The sequence below is a fragment of the Jaculus jaculus genome, chromosome 12 (genome assembly GCF_020740685.1).
Source record: "Jaculus jaculus isolate mJacJac1 chromosome 12, mJacJac1.mat.Y.cur, whole genome shotgun sequence".
Lineage (NCBI taxonomy): Eukaryota > Metazoa > Chordata > Mammalia > Rodentia > Dipodidae > Jaculus > Jaculus jaculus.
Window position 1 is genome coordinate 3,825,942 of NC_059113.1, and position 27,034 is coordinate 3,852,975.

The 27,034-nt window shown below is 44.7% G+C and overlaps 1 protein-coding gene across 1 annotated transcript in view; it reads right to left on the reverse strand.

The window, feature by feature from the left end:
* The window catches only part of Prdm6 (PR/SET domain 6), a 112,038-nt gene that overhangs the window by 37,058 nt on the left and 47,946 nt on the right, over positions 1–27,034 (reverse strand). Inside the window, exon 4 of the mRNA XM_045131420.1 lies at positions 1,267–1,394. Coding sequence (XP_044987355.1) covers positions 1,267–1,394 — 128 coding nt within the window. The remainder of the gene's footprint in view (positions 1–1,266; positions 1,395–27,034) is intronic.

The window sequence follows — 27,034 nt, forward strand, 5'->3', positions numbered from 1 at the left end:
TTCTTGTCCCAAATTCAGAACTTGCCTCAAAAGCTCCCTGGATACTCATTACAGAACTGGCCAAGCTATCTCTTGCTGACTGGACAAGTACAATATTTACTATTTTCTAGCTCAGTTTCATAAACACTTTGTGATAGCAAGTTGAGCAGAGCCTATCTATGCCAGTGTAACCAAGTATCATCTTGCACTCCTGCATTTAAACCATTATTTAATAAAATAAAACTGCATGGGAAACCAAAGCAATGAGGCAGACACTGCCCAAATATGTTCTTTTTCAATTGGAGCCTTTCAGAGAGCAAACCAGATTTGTGCAGTCTTAAAGCTATAAAGGAAAGGGGAAAAAATTAAAGATTTTTTTTAAAAAAAGGGAAAATAAATAGCCCCAAGCAGTACTCCAAATTGCCTAGAGCACGAGGCCCTCCGCTTTGATGCATCTGTGGTGCCTAATAAAGCTAAACAGTTGCTCCTGATTCTAAAGGGAACACGGCTGTTTATAACTGAGTTCATATATTTATACGACACATGTTTTCAAGGGATTTTGAGAAAAGGCTTAGTGGTGGAGCTTGATCTGTTTGTGTCTTCTCGACTCGAGCCTCCTTAGGCGCTGGATGGAAACGTGTGGTAAATAGGTGCTTGCATGAGAGGTGACTTCTAGCTTGTTAGTCCCCTGGGGGCCCCACTTCCTCACATGACCCCAGGAAACTAGGACGCTCCACCTTGCCGTCACCCTTCGGGCTTGGGAGGCTAGGGGCTCCTCTCCCCATGAAGTCGCCTCACCTGGAACAGAGCTACAATCCTCACAGAGGCATAGCTGCTCTCACCTAGCCACCTTTTGAGGGAGCAGGGTAGGGTCCCTGGCTCAGCCATCGAGGGTGAGCTTGGCAGGTTTGGGAAGGACAGTCTTGGGAAGGTTGAGTTCTTGATTTCTCCCAGGAGGTAGCCTGAGGGAAGGACCAAGCTCTCACTATCCACGTGTACATGTCTACTGGGGGGAGTCGCCCCAAGTAAGTGGGCTGCTGGCCTCACTCAAGACTGTACGCACATTCAAGCAATGCACAGTTAGCATTCTCACATCCAGATGCACATTAAAAAAGTGCGCTAGCTGCCGTGGCTTCAGAAACCTAGCAGAGCAAAAAGGAGCAGATCTCTACCGGTGTGGAAGGAGTTCTGCAAGAGGTTCTCCTGTCACTAGCAGCCTGCCTGAACATGTATACGCAAGCCCAAGGGGCTTCAGCTCTACAAGTGGTAAATCAAAATACACCTTACCTGTACTGAACTACTGTCAGATTCTGTTCTCCGCAGTGCCTTGCACATCGGATATACCTCATCCAGCTCGACTTACTAGGTTCCCCACCATCAATAAAGTGCTGCAGCGTCCCATCTTGATCATATATCTAGAGAAGAGGTCAGAAGGTCAAGTAGTTAGAACGAGTCATCAGCAGTCATTGTCCCTGCTTCCCTTGGTGTTGTTTGGGGTCTCAGGTTTAGTGCTTACTGATGCTGCTGCAAACTCAACCGGAAGAACAGGAAAATTTTTTTCTTTGGTGATGCAAGTTTTTCATGTTTTCTTTCTTATCAAGCCAATCTTCCTTGTATTAAACATAGTTGTGGTATCTCAAGGATGTGACCATTATTTCCCAAAGAATATTTAACCAATTTGACAGGCTCGTCTTAAGTAATGAGCTGCTGGATAAACAAAGCAAGCTGAAAGGAGAGGTCACACTGACACGACTGGAACGCGAAAGGCCCTGGCCTCCAGCGTAACTGTTCAAGAGAATCCAGAAGACAGAGCGGGGCGACACCCCGCAGAAGGCCACTGGAGACTAACAGAGCTGCAAAGAACTGGAAAGACAGGCTCAAAGAAAACGGACTCTGCCCTCAGAGTAGATGTAGGACTTGAGCTGTCAGGACCTGAACCGCCTTTTAGCTTTTAGGGGAGGAGTCTTCAAAAAAATCTCAAAGAGGGACAGAAGAAAACAGCTGTTTCCTGTGGAGTTTAAATATCTTAGCTGAGGCTGCTCTCACAATTATTAGCTGAAGTAAACTCAAACAGATTTTCTCTCAAGACAGCATCCAAGAAAATACAATTCACTTCAAACCAGGCAATGAGCATGGCACCAAAAGCTTTACGCAGTGCCACTTGCTGGAAAAGCACAGGCTCAGTGCTGACAGCAGAGACAAGCTGTCATTCCAGAAAACACTTGGGAGCCAGGACACTTGAGGTGACATGTTGTCTAGGAACAGGAGATGAGGCGGTTACACATCCAGCAGTAAGTCTGCAAAGATTTCCCAGTATTGGGGTATCCAGGAAGCAGTTAAAATAGTTACTTGAAGGTACAGTTAGGGGAAGGGCCCTGTTACAGCTGAGTATTTCTGAAAACAAAAACCCAGCATCGATCCTGCTAGTAGATGCTGAGGACTGCCCCCCAGCGTCCTGGGAGACCGCGTCCCCTGTTCTTGTGCCTGAGCCTTCGCACTCCTCCTTTCCAAATAGCCACACAGAAACCTTACAGAGAGCCTTGCTGGTTACATGTAGGGGTAAATGACTGTGGACACTCAGACCCACTTAGCTCAGTACTTCTATTCTAGAAGGCCCCAGCACTTAGTGACGATGGTTTCGTTTACCATCCCCACTTATTTTAATGCAACTGATTTTTTTCTGCTCTTCATGAACTCATTCTTTTCTACCCACAACCCTTCCAGTAACCCCTATAAATAAAAGATAAACATTAATAAAGACAATTGTTCCAGAAGTTAGGTATATATACCACACTGATCACAGCTGATCATCAGTGTATCTGTAGAAGAATGAATAGAGACCTGGATTATATTACATTTAAGGCTAATGGCTTCTTTCAGTTCCTAGCTTTTGGATGACAGTGGAGAATGAAACACACTACATGGCGCATACATCTGCTGCACAGATAGGTAAAAATCCACATCATTTTGGAATAGATAACACAGATTGTTTTAAGTTGTATCACTGTTTTAAAAGAAAAAGTCAGCTATGTTACAACATCTCAACCCTACGCCTGCTGTTGTCATCCGGGGACATTAAACAAAGCTATTCAATTCAATTAACAACATGAGGAAAAGGGGAGGGAGGAGTGCTTGTGTCCACATGTGTGAGGGCTACATGTGGAGGCCAGAGGATGCCATCTACCCTTTTATAAAAATTTATGTGAAAGAGTCAGAGAGAGAGGGAGAGAGAGAGAGAGAGACAGACAGACAGAGAGACAGAGAGAGACAATGAGCACCCCAGGACCCCTAGCCACTGCAAATGAACTCCAGACACATGTGCCAACTTGTGCATCTGACTTCCGTGGGTCCTGGGGAATCAAACTGAGGTCCTTTGGCTTTGCAGGCAAGTGCCTTAACCGCTATGCCATTCATCCAGTCCCCAACTACCCTTTTTGAGAAGGTGCTGGACAGTGAGCCCAGGGGATCTGCTCGTCTCCACCTTCTCAGCACTGGGATTACAGGTAGATACCACCATGCCTGGCATGGTTATGAGGGCTCTGGGGATTAAACTCATATCCTCATGCTTGCAGGGCAAGCATTTTACCTACTGGCCTCCCTTCCCAGCCTGATCATTGGTAGCTAATGGGATAAAAATTTTTGATAAGCTAGCTCAACCCCTCCACAACAAACAAACCTTCCTGAAAGATTGCTGGCAATCATGATTATAAAGGCTTTGGAGATTTGCCAGAAGTCCTCTTTGGTATTCTTGGCCAAGGTCCTCCATAGCAAGTGACATTCTAATACAGGTAGAGGGGCCTATCCTGAGTGGCAGCTCAGAGGAACACCTCCACCAGCCAGTCTATCTTAAAAAATGAGTAGAAATACATTTATTTCCTCCTGTGCCCATTTCAGCCATAATTGCCTTAGCTAAATAGGACCACAAGGGAACCCACAGTTTTCGTCTGCCTGATATAAACTGCTGTTTGCCTTGAAGAAGAAAGTAGATTGCTATTTGTCAGGAAATGTGGCAAGTGGCATGAGACTGGCCTTCAGCAAATGATGATATTATAGTAGGCTATGCAAAACTGTGCCAGCCCACGCCCCTTCTCAGAGTTGAGAGTCACTCAGGCTCAACGCTGCTCTCTCGCTGTCTGCAGAGCCCAGCCACCAGGCCCTGTCGAACCTCCGTCCTAAATGCTTTCAGATGCATCCATCTCTCCCCATCCTCTGTGAACATCCAGACCCAAAGGAGCTTCCTTTCTCACTGGAAATGGGACAAGAGCTTCTTAGTGTCTCTGGTACGAGAGCAGCTCTAACATTTTCTCTAAACTGTAGCCAGAGGGATCCTTCAAAACGCAAAGCCAATGCTGGGGAGACGGCTCAGTCAGCAGAGCGTTTGCCCCACGAGAAATGAGCACCTGAGGCTGGACTGCCAGAACCCTTGTAAACGCTGAAGAGGCACGGCCACTCACTTGAAATCCCAGTACTCAGGGTGGGAGACAGGATAATCCCTGGAGCAAGTTAATGAGCTAGACCAGCTGAACCAGTGAGCTATTCTATTCAATTAACAACATGAGGAAATTAATTAATTGAATAAGATGAGAGGACTAGAGGGAGACGAAAGTGCCAACAGATGGCCTCACATGCATGTGCACACACATACACTCACACACACACATGTGCACCCCACACATAGAGCATGCATATATGCACATGTGCATACCTATGCAACATCGTGCACACAGATCTGACTACTTAATTCACACACCCTTTGGAAAAAATACAAAGTACACAAATGTTATAAATGTATTCACAGCATATGGGATTTCCTCAAGTGGGTTTCGTCACACTAATATGACCAGTACCTCCTAAGTTCTTTGCACTTGGCTCAAGACTATTCTGAGCTCTTTGTGGTCTGCTGAGTCAGCATTTAATTAAATACAGTGTTTCTTGGGCTGGAGGGATGGCTTAGCGGTTAAGGCATTTGCCTGCAAAGCCAAAGGATCCTCTGTTCGATTCCCCAGGACCTACGTAAGCCAGATGCACAAGGTGGCACACGCGTCTGGAGTTTGTTTGCAGTGGCTGGAGGCCATGGTGTGCCCGTTCTCTCCATCTGTCTCTCTTTATCTCCCTCTCTCTCTCTCTCTGCCTCTTTCTCTCTCTCCCAAATAAACAAATAAAAATATTTAAATATAGTGTTTCTTATAATGGCAACATCAGCCAGAAGAGTTTAATGTCTATTTCTGTTCAACCTCCAGTAAAATGGGGACTGAGGTGCCTGAAAGTGAGTGTGAAGCAGAAACGACAGGCGTCTCCAAAAAGCCCTGCTCTGAAGCTCAGCCCTGTTTCTGTTGCCACTGCCCTCAGCTTGGTGTTGTTACCATTCAAGGAAACACTTAGATGAAAACAAGCCCAGGCACAACCAGACTACAGTCAGGCGGCCTATCTTCCAGGTAGGACAGGTGGAGTGTGGGGGTCAGCAGCTGTCAGCCTAGAGCAGCAGCTTGACTCCAAGTGCAGGAAGTTGTTCTTGGAGGTGGAATTAATATCCACATTTGCACTACACTGACATGAAATTCTAAGCTGAATATCCAATAGGTCCAAAATCTGAAGGAATTTAAGGAGATGAGCTAATGACAGGACCAAGAGTTTCTGATCTTTCTTATCTTTCAAAAAATTTAAAATAACCAAGTAAATATTTAAAAAATGCACAAAATATTTAGACAATCCCCTCAGGACCCATTAAAATGTTGAAAAAGTCCAAAATTTTATTCATTCAAATGGTGAGAATGAAAGCAAGAGTGTTAAGTTTAGAATAAGGGAAAAAATTTATTCTGAAAGAGGAGCCCTTTATTATGAATGAACACAAACAACAAAGTTTTAATATTTTCCATGTTGTTTTCCTAAGGAACTAAAATGACTTTTAAAGATAGGGAAAACAGATGAGGAGAAACCTGGGAACACTTGGGCGACACAGATTGCATAATGGAACCTCTCAACACCACACAACGTGGACTGAGAATCTTTGTTCAGAAAACCCGTTCCCAGGCTGGACAGACTGCATAGAGGCTAAGGCGCTGGCCTGCGAAGCCTAAGGACCCATGTTCAACTCTCCATATCCCATATAGGTCAGATGCACAAAGGTGAGGCAAGTGCAAGGTCTTACATGCCCAGTAGGTGGCACAAGTGTCTGGAGTTCGAATGCAGTGACTAAGGCCCTGGCGTGCCAATTCTCTCTCTCCCTCTGTCTGTCTCTCTCCAAAATAAAAAAAAAAATAAAATACAAAAGAAGGCCAGTTCCCTGCTGCTGGAAAGCACTAGAGGGTGGCGGTCATGCATCTCACTGAAGGTGAGAATACAAATCCTACAGTTCAACAGTTTCACTTCTAGGGAGTGTCCCCATGAAACTGTACAAGTTCAAGGGCGTTCACCAAAGAACTGCTTGTCATAGAAGTAATGAAAACACTATCTTTGGAAGAATGAAAACTGCCTTATTCATTTAAAAGCATTTGAGACATTTCTAAGTAATGAATTACACCCACCTGTATTAAGATCCTGTTGATAAAAAAATATTAAAAGGATAATGTTGACTAAGAAAATCAAGTTGCAGACCATTCAGCTGCATTTGTTAAAGTATACAGAATAACCCTCTAAGTAATAATCTTTTATGTCAGTGTATCTTACACAGTAAAACATACATTTACACAGCAAAATTCTGAAGAGAAATACAACCTCCTGAGTGAAGTTGCCTTCAGAAACAAAAGAATGGAGGGAAGCCAGTGGAATATACTTCACCCAAAAGGCTCTGGTTTTATTTTAAATTCAGACATAAATATGGTAAAGCACTGATCCTTGGTCACTTATTTGTGGTCTCTATCTGGATATTTGCAGATGATCTTCTCCTCCTTCCCCTTCCTTCATGTGCTAGAGATTAAGTTCAGGGCTTCAACACGCAGAACACTCACTCTACCACAATGTGACATGCTCAGCCCTTACTTGCTGCTTTCCAATAAAAGACAAAAATATATATATATATAAATCAATTCCCTTGATTTTTCTGAACTTCATTTGGTATACTGCTGAAACAGAGCTGTCTGCTATTGGGAGCTAACAGTGGTGTCTGTGTCCTCCAGCGGAAGAGCTCCTGCATCATCACTGCGCTGTCCGCCTCTCGCTTCCCTCTGATTGCCGCTGCTATTTTAAAACTGGGTGTTTCTGGTCTGCACGTGCTCTTTTATCTTGTATCAGTGGGAGTAGCTAGATAAGTGAGGCGGAGAGCCAATTCTTACCTTTTTAAGGGGAGTTTCGGTTTTCAATTCAACAACATTGGTTGGAAAGCCACATGTGCCATTAAATAGTGATCATAAGGTTTGCATCCACCACAAACCACGTATGGCATCAAGTGACAGCCGCCAAGAGAAAGGGTTCACATGGCAGTTCTGAGAGTGTGAAATGTCTCTCTCTTCCACGATTACATTTTCCTAGAGCAGAACTCTAAATGGGAAGGCCAGAAGTAGGCTGGCCCTCAGAGTTGTCCATTATAGCAGTTGCTTGTGGCGGCTGTCACATACAAATGCTATCAGCTGCATTAATAATAATCACGAGCAGAGAAATAGCATAAGCCAGTGACAGGGTCAACTTTCCTTTGTCCGTTCACAGGGAGAACCCTCCTTTGGGATGACGGAATCTGTGTATGTGGGCCACGCCAAAGAAACTGTTTTCCTTAAGCGAGGTTTGCAAAGAAGTGACTGTCAGGTGCTATTCAAGTAGTTGAGAAACTTTATTTTTCTTGCATTATATGTTAAAATTTCTCACGTATTACCTAATCATATTTTAAACTTCTCTTGTAAAAATATTTTAAAAATAGACCCCCAACCTCATTATAACTCACTGAAGTTGAGAGGGGAGGTCTGCTTTAGACAGAATATATGACTTTTCCTCTTTTCCAGTCTCAGCTATCTCCTGTTGCTCCTTCACTGACTTAACTTGTTTGGCCTCATTAAGCATTTACATTTGTAACCACACCTAGAAAGTAATCGTTGTTATCACTGAAAATCGGCTGCTATAGCTAAATACACTTTCAGAAAACACTGTTTGAAGTTAACAGTCTAGAAACACCAGGAACATCCATCAGTCCTGTGCTGTCCAGCAGCCTTCGTCAGAACTGGGATCCGGGCTCTCGGCTCTGTGGCACCCATCACTCTCTCACTGCCCAGAAGCCTTCATCAGACCTGAGCTTGAGATTTCCAGAGAAAAAGAGGACAGCAGTCTATTTTATTTTTATCAGCACAGGTTCTCAAAGATCGTTTAAGTGAAGAATCCCTTTGTTTTTTTTTTTTAATATTTTCTTGGTCATTTTTTATTTATTTATTTGAGAGCGACAGACAGAGAGAAAGACAGAGGAAGAGGGAGAGAATGGGCGCGCCAGGGCTTCCAGCCCCTGCAAACGAACTCCAGACGCGTGCGCCCCCTTGTGCATCTGGCTAACGTGGGACCTGGGGAACCGAGCCTCGAACCGGGGTCCTTAGGCTTCACAGGCAAGCGCTTAACCGCTAAGCCATCTCTCCAGCCCAAGAATCCCTTTTAATTCAAAAAATTCTTGAACCACCCCTGGCGGTCATGTCTACAATTAAAGTACTTGGGAGGCTGAGGCTGGAGGATTGAACATCCAAGGCCAGACTGAGCTATTTAGTGAGACAAAACAAAACAAAATAACAACAAAGAAAGCACAGAAGAGTCTTAAAGATAATTCCACTATAAAACGGGAAAGTTGTCTTGGCGGAAAAGTGAGGGTTAGCCTAAATACCCAACCAGTTCATCGAAGCACACCACTGTTCTGTGCGACTGTATCTGAGACATCTCTAGGAGTCCCATATTGACATGGACAAGCCTGTGTGTAAAGACAGACAGACAGAGAGAGAGGGAGGGCACTTCCTCCTGTAGACAAAGCCTTTAGCATCTATGAAAAAGTCACGAATTCTGTTACAACACTGAGTTATAACTCTAAAGCCTAGGAAAACTGCTCTCTTCATCTTATACAAAAAGGAACCGAGGCTGAGGAGGTGACTCAGCAGGTAAAAGCACTTGTTGGAAGCACAAGGACCTGAGTTTGGTCTACAACCCCCCCCATGCCCCCAATCGCCGCCCCCCCCCACTCTCCAGTGACCTCAGCACTAAGGAATGTGGAGACAGGAAGATCACTGGAGCTCCCTGATCAGCCAGTGAAACCAAAAACCAGAGTTTTCCAGGTTCAGTCAGAGACTCGGTCTCAGGGAAGAAGGCAGAAGAGAAATAGGGGCCGACATCCAGTGTTTTCCTCTGGCCTTCGCATGTATGCACGAGGTACACACATCTACACACTCATGCATATGACACACGCACACGTACACACACTACACACAAAGAAAAGGGAAAAAAGAAAGAAACGGGGTCTCCCAGATTTATTGACTTAAGAAATGTGAGGTGAGCAGGCCTCCTCTCCAGGCCCTCTCCCGGGTCCCCAGCTCTCTGCCGCCTATCTGGGAGTAGCTGAGGTCAGCACCTCACCTTTAAATCTGTCAGCGTCCTAAAGAGACCCAATGACCTTAGAAAAAGACTCCCAAAAAAGGAGTCCCTCAGGCTGGAGGGTGGCTTAGCAGTTAAGGCATTTGTCTGCAAAGCCTAAGGACCCAGGTTTGATCCCCCAGGACCCACATAAGCCAGATGCACAAGGAGGTGCATGTGTCTGGAGTTCGTTTGCAATGGCTAAAGGCCCTGGCACACCCATCCTCTTTCTCTTTCTTGCGCTCTCTCTCTCTCTACCTCTTTTTCTCTTTCAAATAAATAAAATATTGTTGTTTTTTTTTTAAAGGAGTCCCTGAATATGGCCCTGGGAAATAATGGAAGCAGTCCCAAAGGTTATATAAAAACATTAGCTAATTTTCAGGGAGCAATAGACTCCTCTTTGTTGCTAACCTTGCCACATCCCTGTGCAAAGACGCTGGACACTGGCATGTGGCTGGGTGTTGAGATGCCAACCTCCTTCCATTTTCACCGAGCAGTTGACTAGGGACATATATTCTCCCCAGAACTAATGGTGAGCCCAGCGCATGGGAGAACTTCAATTCTCATAATAGCTCTAGAGCTTTGTGAACCTCTTGTATCTTATGCCAGGCTTCTGAGGAAGTCATCCCTAATACAATGAAATGGAATCTAAGTACTAACTAACACGTAGGGCTAAGAAACAAATTATATTCTCCTTGTGGCCAGCCTCTTCCAATACTGTGACATACAAGGGTAGATTTTACATAATGGCTAACAGGGAGACAGAATGTGATTGCTGAAGGTTCATACCTGTGAACTCAGCACTGTTTTGTTTTAAATCTTTTTATAGCTCAGAGAATCTAGAAAACAAAAAAGATTTAAAAAAAAAAAACACATAGTGTTGTGGTTTGAATTTAAAATTCCCCCCCAGGGCTAGGAGATGGCTTAGCAGTTAAGGGAACTTGCTTACAAAATCTGTTGGCCTCGGCTCAATTCCCCAGTGGCACGCGTGTCAGGGGTGCATGCCCAGTGGGAAGAGGCCCTCGCGTGCCCGTGTGATCCCCTCCCCGCCTCATCACAAATAAATAAATAAAATTTTAATGTGCCTCCAGCGGCCTGTGTGTTTGAACCCTTGGCTCCCAGTTGGTGGGAAGGTTGTGGAACTTTAGGAAGTGGGGCCTTTCTGGAGGAAGAGTCCGGACTGATCCCACTTGCTGTTCATTCTCTGTTTCCTAATTGAGAGCACAATGTGGCCAGCTCTGCGCCTGCCGCCCTGCCTTCCCCACCGTGAGAAGACCCCAAAGCTGTAAGCCAAAGTATACCCTGTCCTTCTTCACGTCACTTATGGCCAAGTTTTCATCAACGACAAAGTAACCGATATAGATGGCCCCTAGCCCGGGGATGTAGGTTAGTGACAAAACTTGCCCACGTTAAAGGTTCCTAAGATTTGCTCCACATGATACTTTTATTCTACCTCATTTTTCTGCAAAATTAAAAGAAAATAAGGTTTTAAAAGCCAAGTGTATTAGTAATTTGAGGAACTCAGTTGAGAAGTATGTCATTGCCAGGATGGATAAAAGTGTTCTTTGAGTTTCCACTGTGTATCAAAAGAACAATAGTCCTCATTGTTTTGACTTTAAAGTGTTAGTAATCAGAATATTTTATAGAAAATACATTTGGCTTTCAGAAGTGTGACTGTACTTAACCCACAAAGTAGGACAGCCGACCTCTGAGGTCATGGACATGTTGACCCCAGGAAGCTTCAGCATCACGTCTCATTCCTACACAACCTCAACTGTGCTCAAGGTAGGGGAACTGTCTGTGCAGCTGAATGTACCCGGATGAGCAGCAGGGCCATGTGTGGGTCCGCAGAGAATTGCCCTAGCTCCCCACTCTGGGGACATCAGCAAGAACCCGGCCAGTGTGGCTCCTGCCCTTCCAGCCTCCGAGCTGTTCAATCTCACTAGGCCCAGGCGTGAGAAGAGAGACCCAAAGGCATGCAGGAGGAGTGTCCATCTAAAAATTCAGGAGCTAAAAATGTTCCCTGTTGTGACTGTCAGGATGCTGGAAAGGCCTATGCAGCCTGTTGGGGGAGAAAAGTCATCAATTGTCTTAACAGGCAGTGGACCCTGCAAGCTTTATGGCTGGTCATTGAGGCCAAATTGCCAAGTGGTGCAATCAGTGGTAGGTCTGTTATGGGGGAAATAAACTCTGACAACTTGAGACCTACTTCACAGGAGGGGATTCCTGCCTGAAAACCTAATGAAAAGTCTATGGCTGGGGGAGGTCATAAGCCCTGTGTGTGTGTGGGGGGGGGGAACTACTACTGTTATCTGGATAAATAGATATAGTATGCCCACCAAATGCCCTCTAAATATTTATGTTTTATGCCCATATATTAATGCTATTCTCACTTTTGGTTAAAGACGCCTCTCATTTCAGATGGGGGTGACCAAGTGCTAAGAAGCGGCAGTGGAGTGCTCAACACTAAGACATCCATGTCCCACTCTCCAAGGCTCAGGGACTATTGTGGAAGAGGTGGCAGAAGGAATGCAAGAGCCAAAGGAAGGGGAGGGTTGCATAAGATGCTGTTTTCCAGACACAAAATGGCCTTGGCACTCATGACCTCACAGTAGCTGGCACTACCTACACAAGATCTGCATAATAGCAGAGGGGAAAATGATGACGTCAAAATAGGAGAGAGGCTAGTTGGTAAAAAGAAGGGATTCAGTGGAGGTGAGGTTTGAGCAGGGCAAGGGGAGGTGGGGGAGGAGATTATGATCATGGTATATGGCTTGTATTTATGAAGGTTGTCAACAAACAAGTTTTAACAAATAAAGACATTCCAAAATCTGAAGCTTTTTGAACATTGAGACAGCATTCAAAAAGCTTCAGATTCTGGACTGGAGAGATGGCTTAGTGGTTAAGGCACCTGCCTGCAAAGCCAAAGGATGCAGTTTTGATTCTCCAGGACCCACATAAGCCAGATGCACAAGGTGGAGCATGCATCTGGAGATCAAATGCAGTGACTAAAGGCCTGGCACACCCAGTGTCTCTCTCTCTCTCTCTCTCTCTCTCTCTCTCTCTCTCTCTCTCTCTCTCTCTCCCCTCTTGCTTCACTCTCTCAAAAATAAACAAATAAAATATTTTTTCAAAAGCTCCAGGTTTCAGAGCGCGTTGAATTTCAGACGTTTGGATTGGGGACGCCCACCCAGCACAGCTGATGCAAGCAGTTCCAAATGTGAAAAGCTCTGAGACCTGAAACCCAGTCCCTGACATTTCACATTAGGAAAATTCAACTCATTCCTTTGAAATGTGCAAAGGCATTCACTCCCACCTTTGCATGAAGGAAGAGATGGCTCACTAGCACATCATATGTTTTGGGACATTTGGGCTTCCAAATGCTTTCCCAGGCTCACTTGATCCTTACATGCCACTCATGAGGGAGGCTGGGAATATTGTTCTGTTTTCCAGGTGAGAACTCTTGGGCTAAGAAAGGTTAGTAACCTGCCCACAGCCATATGCACTTGGTGACAGTCACCCTGTTATTGCTTATTTTAATGACATCCCATCTGTCCTATGAGGGAAAAACAGTAGAGCTTTTTCTTTAAAAGCATCCAAAGTTATCCAAATGAGGCTCATAAAAATGTTCACAATGATTGATGATGTCATTTATCAAACAAACTCCCATTTTCAGAGCAAATGTCAATTTAGTAAAAATTACTTAATCTGTTAGTAAAATTTACACAACCAGAAGCCGTGCAATGGATGAAGACATAAATCCCCAGCTCTGCGCAAAGCCACTCTCCTTCCATTGGCCATAATGGCCAGCAACATTAAACAGACAAGGCGGAAGGCTCAGGACGAAGGTCATATTTCACAATAAAAGCCTCTACCTTAAAGCAAACGCCCGTTATTTGTGTTGTCTTTAGTTTGTTTCTCAAACATGTAATACTATTTTCCCTTTCATTTCATCTTCCTTGTCCTATTAACATTAACTTATATTGCTATTGTTTTTAATGAGAACCCCCCCCACACACACTCTCTTTTTAATGAGAGCCTCCACCCCCCCCAACACACGCTTTGTTTTTAATGAGAGTCCCACACCCCCCCCACACACACTTTGTTTTGGAAAATTTTGGAATGCCTGGAATGTCAAGATTCTAAGACAAGCCTTCAAAGGTCAGGTGATAAATGGTCCATAAAATAAATGAGTAATGATTATATACACCGTTGCTGTATTTTCAGTAATGCTGATATAAAGCTATATACTGTACTTTGTCAATTCACATTCATCAAGTTCCAGAAATATTAGAAAATCATTACAGGTTTATGTTGAGTTTGCAGTTAATACTAACATATAAGTCAAGTCTGAAATATGGTAATCAGAAAAACAGTTGAAAAGTGTCAATAAACTGTAAAACACCCGCAGTGGCGCTGGCAAAGCCTCCATCAGAGAGTCAGTCATGTGAAGAGATGGGAAGGGGGTATTTTGGTCACATTGTCGGTCAGCCGCTGCTAAGTGTCAGGGAGCAGGGGAGATGGGTGACTGGGGGTTAGGGCGCAGAGGCCAGGGGCTCCTGAGAACCTGAGCATTTGGTGAATCCCACTTATCTGTAAAGACGCCAGTGGCTGTCGCTACCGGAGCCTGCCACCCATCACTCTGCAGTCTTCCTGGGACATCTTCTGGTGATCAGAGGGGGACTTTGGGGAAACAGGCTTCCATTATCAGGATTTTGTCTGTGATCGGAACAAGCCTCTGAGCCTTTAACTTCTCACTTGGCAGAGGCATGCATGCTGGAGAAGGCCTGACAGTCCATTCGTTTTGCTCCGTCCTGGAGCCAGCTGATGTCTGACTGCTGAGACCCGCCCTCTTTGAAGCTGTGCTCTTTTGAGAGTGCCCTGCTGTGAAAAAAATTTTATCCATCCAAATTAAAGAGAAATATTTCTGTATCCAGCTGTTAGCTGTGACATGCTTGCCATTTTTCAGGGCACTGGCTTGGTGCCATCCTCAAAGTCTGCTGTAAACCTATCTTTTCCCCCACTCCTCTGCCCCAGCAATAATACCCACAGGGCACAGCTGCCTCCAGAGTCCACACACGCCTGCCCCCACGACGCAAACCCCGGCAATCCCTAGAGAGCCACCCTAGCAATGCCTGCACACAGCAAGCTCTCTTCTCTTTCACCTCTCGCAGGGCCAGCACTCAAAGAGTTCACAACGTGAAATGCTGCTCCTTGCTAATTAAGTTTAAAAACAAAATTAATTTAGATCTTGGAAAACTTGTCCATATGCTCTGAGTCCACATTTAAAATTGTTTATTTATTTGTGTGTGTGTGTATGTGTGCATGCATGTGTGTGTGCGCATGTGTGCAAGTATGTGTGCGTGTGTATGGGTTCATTTGTGAGTGTGCATGTGTGTATATGTGCATGTGTGTGTGTGTGTAGGTGTGTGTGTGTTTAGGCGTGCGTGTGTGTGCCCCACATCCACACAGAGGTCAGAGGACAACGTTCAGATGGATCTCACTCTGTCACCTCTTGTGAGGCGGGCCGTCTTGCTCTGGGTCCTGGTCCTGCTGTTCTTTGCTGGGATCACAACAAGCTCCTGGGATGTCCTCTGGTCTCCGCACCCCGCCCTGCCCCCTAATGCCACCAGCATCAGCAACGCTTGGATTACGGACGCCTGCCAACAATCTAGCTTCTTATGTGGGGCCTTGGGAGTGAACTCGGGCGCGGCAGCTCCAGCAGCACGTGCTTCCTCCGCCGGGCCATCTCCCTAGCGAGCGTGCACAGTTGCACATGAACCTCCCGACAGGGGTGAGGACTCTGCACAGATGAGAAAGAACCCCGGGAAAGCTCAAGTGAACACTCGGATGTAAGTCAAGAAGGAAAACTCTGTTTTCTCGTGGTTGTTACGTGTCATTTAAGGGCTCAAAGGGCTCACTGCCACGAGCTGTCTGCTGTGCACAATGGAGAGCTCTTGTTACTGCCTCGCTCCCCCCATCCCGAGAGCGCGGACTAGAGAACTCCAGCTCCTTCCCATCTCTCATTTTCACTCTGGCTAAAAAGGAAAAGGATCAGTGCACCAAATCACAGCACTCAACACCAGGAAATTTCCCTTTATGACTGATCTCAGATGGTGGCTAGCAATCATGAATAGCTACTCGCCTTCCTCACTGACACCCGTGAAAGCAAGTTTTGAAATAAAATGACAAAAGCATACTGTGTGTGAGAAAGTGTAAATTCTGGAAAATAAGCCACAGAGGAAATCTGACTTCACATCCTCTTACACTTGGAAAGGCAAAGCCTTAGTTTTCTACCAAACAGGAAAGGGGTTATTATTTTGTGAAAATAACCCTAGAGATGGTAACAGTGTGAATTGATGGGATTACCTATAATAATACAATAAACGCCTCTGCTCTCAAGAACCTTAAGGTACTCATTGGAATTAATGCAGACACTGTGAAATCCCCATGTGGCTCATGAATCATGTCTTATGGAGTGCCATTTAATCCTTCATTGTAGCAGAAAATTTTGATTTATGTCTTCTAGTGGGAACATACCACATAGATCTTGGTGAAAACTGTTACTGACTTTACCCCTTAGCATAGGAGCTACTGAAGAACATGGTTTCTGAGAAGTATGGCCAGGCGTAAGCACGAATTGTTGTCAGGCAGCAACCAGCCTCAGTTTACGCAAAGTACCAAGTACTGAAGCTGTTCAAGGTAGGGATGTTAGCAGAAGTGTCCCTAAAGAGTCACAGAGAGCTGGGCGTGGTGGCACACGCCTTTAAAACCAGCACTCGGGAGACAGAGGTAGGAGGATCACTGTGAGTTCGAGGCTGCCCTGAGACTACATAGCAAATTCCAGGTCAGCCTGAGCTAGAGTGAGACCCTACCTCAAAAAAACACACATGTAGAAAAGTCAGAGAGATCACATCTGCTTCTGTGTAGCCACACATATCCATGCTGTAAGATGCACCCCCACTTTCAGTGAGGACCTGGTGAAGCCTGGGAATGCTCACGCCAATGAGGTCATGGTTTCCTATGGTTTAACTCCTTTTCAAAGCAGCCTACTGCTTTCTTTCTTTTCTGAAATGTGTTCCTACTTGAATTATTGTGTTTTTCCAGGTCTGTAACATTCTTTTTGCAACCACACCAATAAAGTGTGATTCTCACACATGCCTTACTAAGGGGAAGGTGACCATCTGTGGAGGGCAGGAACACTGTTTGTAGATCTTAGGACATTAGGAGACATTCCTTAACTGACAATGGGACTGAACGTGGACTTAATTTCCCTCTACCACATCCTGCCCTGGGTCATGGAACAACGGCAGAGGTGTGGCTGGCCCTCGGACTCAGTGGGCTCAAGAAGGTTATGAAAGCCACAGCTGGTCTGAGTCTGCCACGGCCTGGAGGCTGTCCCCGAAGTTGTCTTCTCAAGGCAGCTGCTTAGAAGTAAAAGTTAAAGCATTTCCAAGTCCGTCCTGGAGCAGAGCAGAAGGAGACATAGGAATAGAATGGGAAAGGTTCAGTGTCTGTGTGTGTGTGTATGTGTACACATGTGGGAGTGTGTGTGTGCGTGTGTGAGTGTGTGTGTGTGGGAGTGTGTGTATGTGTGTGTGTCTCCATGTTTGGGTGTCATCCTCGGGACTACCAACTACCTTTCTTGAGACAGGGTCTCCACTGGCCTGGAGCTTACCAAGTAGACTAGCCTGGCTGGCTGGTGACCCCCAGATCTGCTTGTCTCTGCCTCCCCAGCCTAGGATTGTTATAAGAACATGCCAATGGGCTGGAGAGATGGCTTAGTGGTTAAGCGCTCGTCTGTGAAGCCTAAGGACCCCAGTTCGAGGCTTGATTCTCCAGGTCCCACGTTAGCCAGATGCACAAGGGGCGCATGCGTCTGGAGTTCGTTTGCAGTGGCTGGAGGCCCTGGCGCGCCCATTCTCTCTCTCTCTCTCTCTCTCTCTCTCTCTCTCTCTCTCTCTCTGCCTCTTTCTTTCTCTATCACTCTCAAATAAATAAATAAAAAATGACAAAATTTTTTTTTTTAAAAAAAAGAACATGCCAACATGACCAGCATTCTTACATGGGTTCTAGGGTTTGAACTCAGGTCACCTTGCTTGAAGAACAAGCACTTTACTGAGTTCTCTCCCAGCCCCGGAACCATTTTGTTGAATGAACAGTTGCACAGAGGATCAGAACAAACGCACTCATTTGCAATGAGTTCCTTCAGCCTCTAGAGTTAGGAGGTGAAGTACAAAACTGAGAGTTTCCACCTCTCAGGGAGTGCTCCTGCCACAGTCCACTAGCTCGCACACCCCAGCTGCTGGGCTCGCAGCAGGGCATTGAAAACACGGCCAACTTCCACTTACAGTGCGATCAGACATGCGCATGACACAAATATGACTTCTGTTCTGGCACCCAAATCTGTAGATTTTCACACCTCATCTTTCTCTCTCATCTACCTAGGATGAGGTCCAGAGAGTGGGAAGTGGATTCTATTACGATTTTTACAAAAGGGAAATCATATCTTAAAGAAGGAGTCAAGGCCAGTTATTTAAATTCATCCTGAACTGTTAGGGCAGCATTAAGCATCTGATCAAAATTTGCCAGTTTATCACCTCAGTGAGAATGAACAAGATCTGTCTTGTTTGTGACTTGCATAGTGCTCAGTATGTTGGACCACCTAACATTCAGTAATGTGAGCTGATTGATTGGTTGGTAGGCTTACTGAACAGATGGATGGGTAAGGGGACAGATGGGTAGACTGATGGATGGATGGTTATTTTGATGGGCACATCAAAATAAATACACACATGCACACATAAATACACACATGCACACATATGTCTGAGGCTTTCTGTAAACTTGAGGTGGTCACTAAGCACCTGGATGGATGCTTTCCTTCACAGAGAGACCAAAGGCTGCTCAAGCACAGCGTGGACCTGCCTTTCTCCTCAGGTCAGTTCTTCTCCCATTCCGGGCCCCAAACCGCCACGTGCCGAGGACTGCTATAAGCACCCTCATGTCCCATTTTGGTGACTTTGCATTCTCCATCTTACATCCCTGACTCTGTCCTGGGCCCCACGGCCCGTCTCATGAGGATCTCGGTGGGTGTGACTTACTGCTACTTGTAAATACAGATCAGAGTTGTAAATATGGATCCAAAAGAGAACATTCTCGCTGGAAACTTTAGGTGAAGTTTCAGAGGGAACAAGAATTCTAAAAGGAAGTTGAAGTGCTGTAGTAAGGGCTGATGCCATCGTCATCACTGACCAGCAGAGAGGACAAAGGGCCAGTCCTGGGACCCCTCCTATTTCATACAGGTTGTGTGTGGGTCCTCACAGGGTGCAGGGGACCTCCGATGACCGAGCCCTTGCAACTCCAGAAGAGGAGCGCACCCCTCACGAGGCTGGGAGCAGAAGGGGAGCGAAGGGGCTCTGGAGCAGGAGCTTCAGCTCCTCCTCAGACCAGCTTTCAGCAGCAACTTCGGGGCCACAGGGCTTCACAGCTGCACTTTCATACAGCCTCAAACCAGAGCTTTGAAGTCATTTCCAGATGAGGTTATCCACGCAATCCCAGAGACAGGCTGACAGGACTCAAAGAAGAAGTTTCACTTTGCACAGGTTTAAGCTCAGGTCCTATGACTGGACCACACTGCCTGTAGTGAACCATAAATTAACATTTTTATAAATCCTGTAATTAACTTATGAATGGCACAATTATATGTTTCTGGTATTGAAGGCATTAAGTTGGTAAAGGTAAACATTTAAAGTATACCACTGTTTTTGTAACCCTGTTTTGGCATTTTTTTTTTCATTTTTCAATATATCAAGAGCCTTGAAAAATGGAAGTTGCCCAGGCCTCTGAACAGCTCTGGTTTGGACTTGTTAATAACGCTCCTTTCAGAGTTGGGCCAACGCTGGCAAGTGTGCGGCCCACACCGGGACACTGTGCTTTCTGACAGAGAGCCAGCCCCGTGTTTCTGGACAGGCATTCAAGTCCACAAGGTGCAATTCCCCAGGAATCGAACCAGGAGAGCCAGTAACGGAATACCTAAGGCTCAAGGTGTGCAACTGCTTGGTTAGCAGAGGTTTTGGCTAATGTCAATGCCCAGAGCAAAGCACCCGCCAAATTACCAGAGTTGTTATAAAGTCAGCTTCCTAATTTCTCGGCACATCTTAGGACCCCCTTCTTTCCACAGGAAACATCTGTGAGCTGAAGAGAAAGAACAGAACAGAACTGCTGGCATTGGGGTCCATGGAGAGATTTCAGGAGAGCCTGCAAACACCTTGGAATTGTGAGAAGTGTTGAATGCACATGAGTGCTCCTTTTGTGTTGGACTCTCGAAGGGGCATGAGCCCTTGCACACGTATGAGTTAAGAACTACTGCCAAACCCCACACTTTCGAACAGGAGAGGACTGAGTGGAGAAACAGAGATGTGAACATCTGTGGTGAGCTCAAACCCTCAGGGTGTTCTGTGTAGTTTTAAGAAAATTCTCTCCAAAGACTAACATGGTCTCTGTATTTCTCTCTCTTCTTCCCTCCCTCCCTCCTTTCTGGAGCTAGACATCTTTGGATTCCTATGTTCCTTTTACCATACTTTCATTTTGTATTTGATTGCAATTGTATTGGCCTTACCCAAACATCTGAGCACAGTTTCAGGACCATTAGAACGTGAACTGGAATAGAGTCTCTGGATGGTTGTTTTAAAAATCAGGTAAGCCCAGATTACACCAGGCAGCTCAACATTTCAGCTTATGAACACTTGGCACGATGTTCTAATGGACTTAATGAGTCAATGGTTATTAATATACCATAGCAGTTCCTTTCAGTGTTGATCAAATGTCTGGTGCCACCATTTTCTCAACTAAAAGAAAACATGGGCTAAAGAGATGGCTTAGCACTTAAGGCAATTGCCCAGGAAACCTAAGGACCCAGGTTTGATTCCCCAGTACCCACATTAGCCAGATGCACAAGGTAGGGCATGTATCTGGAGTTCATTTGCAGTGGCTAGAGGCCCTGGCATGCCCCACACTTTCTCTCTCTCAAATAAATAAATTAAATTAAATTAAAAAAAACATAATCACATAATATTTATCAATACAACAGAATTATCTAATTTTAGTACTCTGTAAAATGGGTCACTTTTTTACAAATCAAGACATGAGTTTATCTCCACTGGTTTATGCCCTTATATTGGAAGGTAATTTAGCAAGATGAACTACAGATTAGGAATCCTGAAGCCAAGCATGGTGGCTCATACCTGCAACCCCAGCACTTGGGAGTCTTAGGCAAAAGGATTGCCATGAGTTTGAGAGTAATCTGGGCTGAGTGAGCCCTTGTCTCAAGAAAAACACATATAAAACTCTAAGCTCGAATTCTGTCTCTGGAAGTACTTTGTGACCTAGTTAAGTTGCTTAACCGGACTCTCTCTGCCCTTTAGAGTGAAGAATGAACATTAAATTGGATGTTTTGAACCCTCTAGCCCAGCTTCTATGACCATATGAGTTGATGACTATAAATGTGTCTTAAATGTAAGTACTTAACTGCTAGAATTCAGAAGGATAAAACCAAGAATGCAACTATTTCAAGTATATAAAATTTTTCAATATCCAGTAAGGGGGGAGGTAATACAATGTAACCTGAGCAACATAATCATTTACCAGATCTATGCAAGCTTAACTAAGAGTTACACTTCTTTTTAAATATCTATTTATTTATTTTTTTGCAAGAACAGAGAGATTTAAGAGAGAGAGAGAGAGAGAATGAGAATAGGCACACCAGGATCTCCAGCCACTGCAAATGAACTCCAGATGCATACACCACTCTGTGCATCTGGCTTTAAGTGGGAACTGAGGAATCAAACTCAAAACATTAGGTTTTGCAGGCAATTGCCTTAACTACTAAGCCATCTCTCCAGCCCATAGTTGCACCTCTAGATCTGTAGAGCACAGCTAGCTCAAGAATAAATGCTTGAAAAATGAGAAACAAAGCTGGCACTGAGCCGTAAGCATGACAGCTAGCTTTTATTTTACCAGACAGAGCTACGTGGGTTATTCAGGGAGCAAACTCCAGCAGCCCTACACAGCTGTGCACTTTGCATGCTACGCAACTGACCATCCCATGGGTGCAATAGTGGCGTGGTTGTTATGGGGGTAACCAACTGCTTTCTGATTTGACATGAGGTCTGCTCCCTGGGGGGAGCGATGTCTGGTACTGTAAACCTGGTCAGAAGCCCATGGCTGAGGAGGTCGAGGCCCTTGGGGGAAGCCTGCTACTGTTTTGATAAATGGACAAGTTGTCTAAATATTGATGGTTCTGTTCATAGATGAGTGCTGACCTCAGCCTTGGTCAGAGCAGCTTCTTCAGACAGTGGGTGCTAGTTAATGCACAGACTGGTAAGTGGTCAGTTGCTAAAAAGTAAGTGACTATGGAATAATGTTCAGCCCTAAACAGAACATCTGTGTCACCCTTCCAAGGCTCAGGGAACATCATGGGTGAGGTGACAGGAGGAACGTACGAGCCAGAGGATGGGAAGATGGCTGTGGACTTCTGTCTTCTGCACATAACACGGCCACTGCATTCGTGAACTTAAAGCAGCTCTGGCCGCCTGTGCAAGACCTGCATGAGGCCTGGCCTGCCAATACCCTGTCACAGACAGGGGAAGGGATTAGGAAGGCCCACCCCTCCCTGAGGAACAGTTGGTAATTAATGGTCTTTTGGGGATGGCAATCACTTGCTTCAATGCTGAAGCCACTGGTAAGGTCCACATGCTCCAGTAAATAATCCTCCACCCATTTTCAAGTAAGCAACCCTAATTAAACTCAGTGATTCACAAAAGAAGTCATGCAAATAGGAAGGGTGTAGTTCAAAAGAAGAGAGGGTTCAGCAAGAGGGGCACAGGAATGAGCCAGGGTGATGGTAAATATGATCAAAACACATTGTGCACAGGCATAAAATTGTTAAAATATAAATAAATATTCCATGTAATTAAAAGTGAATTCAATTGTACAAATCTGTTGTCTATATTCTGTGACTTAAGTGAAAGGGTAGTAGAATAGGTCAGATAACCTGAGTCTGAATATTGGATTCAACAATTGTAAGCTATATCATCGTGGGCCAAACGCTCAACTCGCTTGCAAGGGAGGACGACGTGCGGTCAGCTTCCCAGGCTTCTATGGGGATGAGGTGAGGTAATCCACGGAAGGGCCAGCACACGGTCAGTGCCTAGTCAATATCGTGTCATTGTTCTTTCTGGGTGGGTTTTGATTTCACTGGTGGGTTTCAAATTGCTTTCTACTTCACTATTTCTGAAAAATTAGGTAAAAACTATGTAGGAGAGAACATAGCTTAACTGCTTCGTGCCACGTAGAAGTCAGCAGAGCAGGAGTCAAACCTCTGCTTTGTGACCTTGGCCGAGTGATTTGATGCCTCCACCTCCACTTCTTGTGTGTAAGAAGGATAGACTAACAATTCCACACGGTGTGCACGATCAAGAGTAATATGGCACATAAATAGGGCACATATACAGACTGAGGATAGTGATTGACACACAGCTACCATAGGGAATTCCTAGAAAATAAGAATTATTTTATTCTGCAGCTCAATGACCTGTTATTGTAAAGAATAAAAGTGAATGCACAAACCATAACAAATTCTAAAACCTCTTTAGTCCATGGCTTCATTGTGCTGGGCAGATGTCTAGTAGATCACTTGCTGTGCAAATATGAGGACGGGAGTTGAGACCCTCAACACCCACGTAAACGATGGGTGGGCATGATGGGCTTGTCTGTGATCCTAGCCCTCAAGAGGCAGAGACAAGGGGTCCCCAGTGCAAGCTAGCTAGCTAGACTCACCAAATCAGACCTGAGTTCAATGGCAGAGCCTGCCTCAGTAGGAAAAAGTAGAAAGGAATCACAGAAGACACCCGACATCAGTGTCTGGCTTCCAAATGCACTCAGACACATGCACCCTCACAGTGTCAATGTGCCTCCCACACGTACACAAACAGAAATAATAAACTAGAGTGTTTGTAAAGGCCTAGTTATTGATATTTAAAACAGTAACTAAGATACATTCATACTTGAAAGATATTTCTCTTTATTAACTTTACTTTAAAATCGTATATTTATTTGAAAAAGATAGAAAGAGGCAGGTAGAGAGCAAAAGAATGGGCGTTCCTGGGCTTCTTGACACTGCAAATGAACTCCAGACGCATGCACCACCTTGCACATCTGGCTTACATGGGTCCCAGGGAAGTGAACCTGGGTTCTTTGTCTTTGCAGGCAAGTGCTTTAACCGCTAAGCCATCCCTCCAACCCTTGAAAGGGATTTCTAAATCATCTCAAAATTATTTCAGTGGATCATACTGAATCCTCTTAAGGTATAATAGTATTTTAAAGGGGAAATCACATGACTTTCATTTTATCATAACAATCAGAATTTGATATAATTATCTTAGTGAACAAGTAGAGTCATGTTAAACTTCACAGAATTTATGTTTTTTATCATTGCCATTATAACAAGTATGAGAATTTATTCTGAAAAATAATTGACTGCATTTAAAATTTTTAAACTTAGGAACTGAGGTTCCATTTAGAAAGGGACATATCTGACAAAAGAGTATCCCTTACATGCTAAAAATGATAGTGTCTATAATTATAATTCATTTGAGAATTAACAGTTTACCCTCTCTTGATCAGCAAGCCGTTTACTATCGTAAGTCTCAGGAGAAGGCTTATGTCTAAAAGTGCCAGCCTGCAGAGAAAGAGAGAGCTTGAATACAAATATTTTATTCTCCTTTATGATGATCAGTCCTCATAGTAATACTTTGTAACTATTTCATCAAAAAGCAAAAATATATAGCCTTACAAAGCTGAGTGCCATTTTTAATTAAGTAATAATATATTTTTATGTAAATCACCTTTGCAGTTCTTTTGAAATAAATTAAATATACATCAAATTCTAAATGGCATAATTAAAACTCAACAAATATCTTTTTCCTTTAAATTGGATAACTTTGTGCTGTGGAGAAGCTGCATAAATCTTGGCTAGTTTGAACAGTTTTGCTTTCAAGGATGTAATGTAACCATCAGAGCTGTTACATCATGTAAATAAATTTCAAAGATGGTATTAATATAAAACTCTATCACATAACCCTAAAAATTTAATATAGCTGCTATGGCAATAACCAGATCATTTTTCCAAACAAATATATATTCCATCATGTCATTTTGAACTTTTTCTGACCCCCTTTTTTTTTTGAAGAAAGAAAACTACAATTGAGACCAAATGTTTTTATGAAAGAAAATACGGGCAAGCTGACTTGACCAAGTACAGACCACTTCAGATTAAAGTTGTTATTATATCTTAAAATTTAACTTATTTTTTCATAAGCCACAGTAATTGTGATATCATTAAGAAAGTCTGTGGCCTCATAAGAGTGCTTAAAATGTGTTTTAATGGTTTGACTTTGACTACCACTTAGAGCTTCTTTTTAAAAACGTGAAATGCAGGGCTGGGAGGTGAGTTAGCACACAAAGCACTTGCCCCGCGTACAGGAGCTGCTGAGTTCGGATCCCTAGAACCACACGACGCCGGACACTCTGGCAGACCAAGAATCTCAGCATGCCCGTGGCAAGACGGAAGACAGGGCCAGGGGACCCAGCAGAAACTCGCAGGCCAGCTAACCTGGAGCCTGCAGGGGTGGGCAACGAGAGACCCTGCCTCAAGCAAGCCGGAAGACTAGGGCTGGAGAGATGGCTCAGCAGTTAAGGAGCTTGCCCGCAAAGTATAAGGCCACAGGTTCAACTCCCCGATAGCTACATAAAGCCAGATGCACAGTGGCGTGTGCATTTGGCTGTTCATTTACAGCAGCTGGGGGCCCTGGCATGCTCGTTCTCTCTTTCTGTCTCTTTTCCCTCTCTGCTGACAAATAAATCAATAAAAATATCTTTTTTACAAAAAGTATGGAAGACAAGACCAACACTCAAACCTCCATACAGGATCCGTGGCATGCACACACCACACTCATGCACACAAACGTGCACACACATAAACACACATGCATCCAAAATTTTTTAAATCAAAGTATGGGCTTGCTGCCATTGTAAACAGTGGCTACAACTGTGTCAGCATCTTTTCACAAGACAAAAAACTTTAAAAACTATAAAACATGGTTGATTTATAGTAATCTCCTCTCTATCCATGAGAAAAATGTTCCAAGCCCCGGATGGACATCTAAATGAACCCTATTACACCACATTTTCCTGGAAATACATGTCTTTGTTGTGTGTATCCATGCATGCAAGTGTGTGGTGTGCTATGGTGTGTGCGCACACATGACTGTGTGGTGTGCTATGATGTGTGTGTGTGCGCACGTGAGGGTGTGTGGTGTGCTGTGGTGTGTGGTGCACGCATGTGTGTGCATCATGTGGTACCCATGCACTCACCTGCAGCAAGGTGTGCTTGCCTGTGGGGGCCCGAGAAGAAAGGATGGGTGTCTCGCTCCATCACACCGCTTCTCATTCTTACTTGAGCAGAGTCTCTTCCTGCCCACAGCTTGCCATTTTTATACAAGCCCCGGGGATCCTCAGGTCTCTGCTCACCTCCAAGACTGAGTGCACAGATGCACGTGGCCACACCTAAGCTGCTTCTGTGGGTCCTGAGGATAGAACTCGAGCTGTCTCTTAGGCCTCCTCAGGCCCTTGCCCTTGCACAGAAGCTGCTCTTAACCACCGAGCCATCTCTCCATCCCCTGTACATACGTATCTGTAGTAAAGTTTACAAATCAATCACGGCCAAATATTGACAATAACCAATAATCAAATAGAACAATTTTGGTAGACTATGTAACTGAAGCCTCCTGTCGTTGTACTGTTTACATCAAATTCAGTGTTACCTGAAGTTGCCCACAGGTGACTGGAGATGTGGAGCCGCGCTCTGCCACGTATCACACGGCAGTCCCTCCTGCTGTCCCTTTGGTCACCACTTTCCCCTCTGAGTCATCCTTCAGCAAAACCCCAGCCCGTCCCTCATGCTTCGGTTTCTTTTTATTGTAAACTTTCCTGTATGAACATGTTGCATATTGGTCATATTCTCCTTGGGTTATATGTACTCTCATATGCCTTCTCCCCACCCCACCCCCTGAGGACCCTCCTCAGTGGGGCTGTTGGTATTCACTGTGGATCACGAGCGTGCCAGTCAGTGTCTGTGGACCGTGGTCCTTTTAGACCAGAATCTCTGACTTCTTTCAGTTCACTTCTACACCTGGAATTCACCCAAAGCTCCCAAACCCATGTTAGGTGGTGGTTCATCAGCCAATGGAATCAAAAGCGTGGGTACAGGGACAGTCAACAGGGCAACACATGGGCACATGGTGTGTGAAACCCGGGCCCTCAAAGATTGGCTTAACATACACCAGTAAAGAAACTACTCTCTAAAGACACTTTCAGAGACAGCTGAAGACATCACACCAAACCACACAAAAATACACATGCATAAGCTATGAAAATATGGATGTAAAAATCTACATTTGAATGCATACCA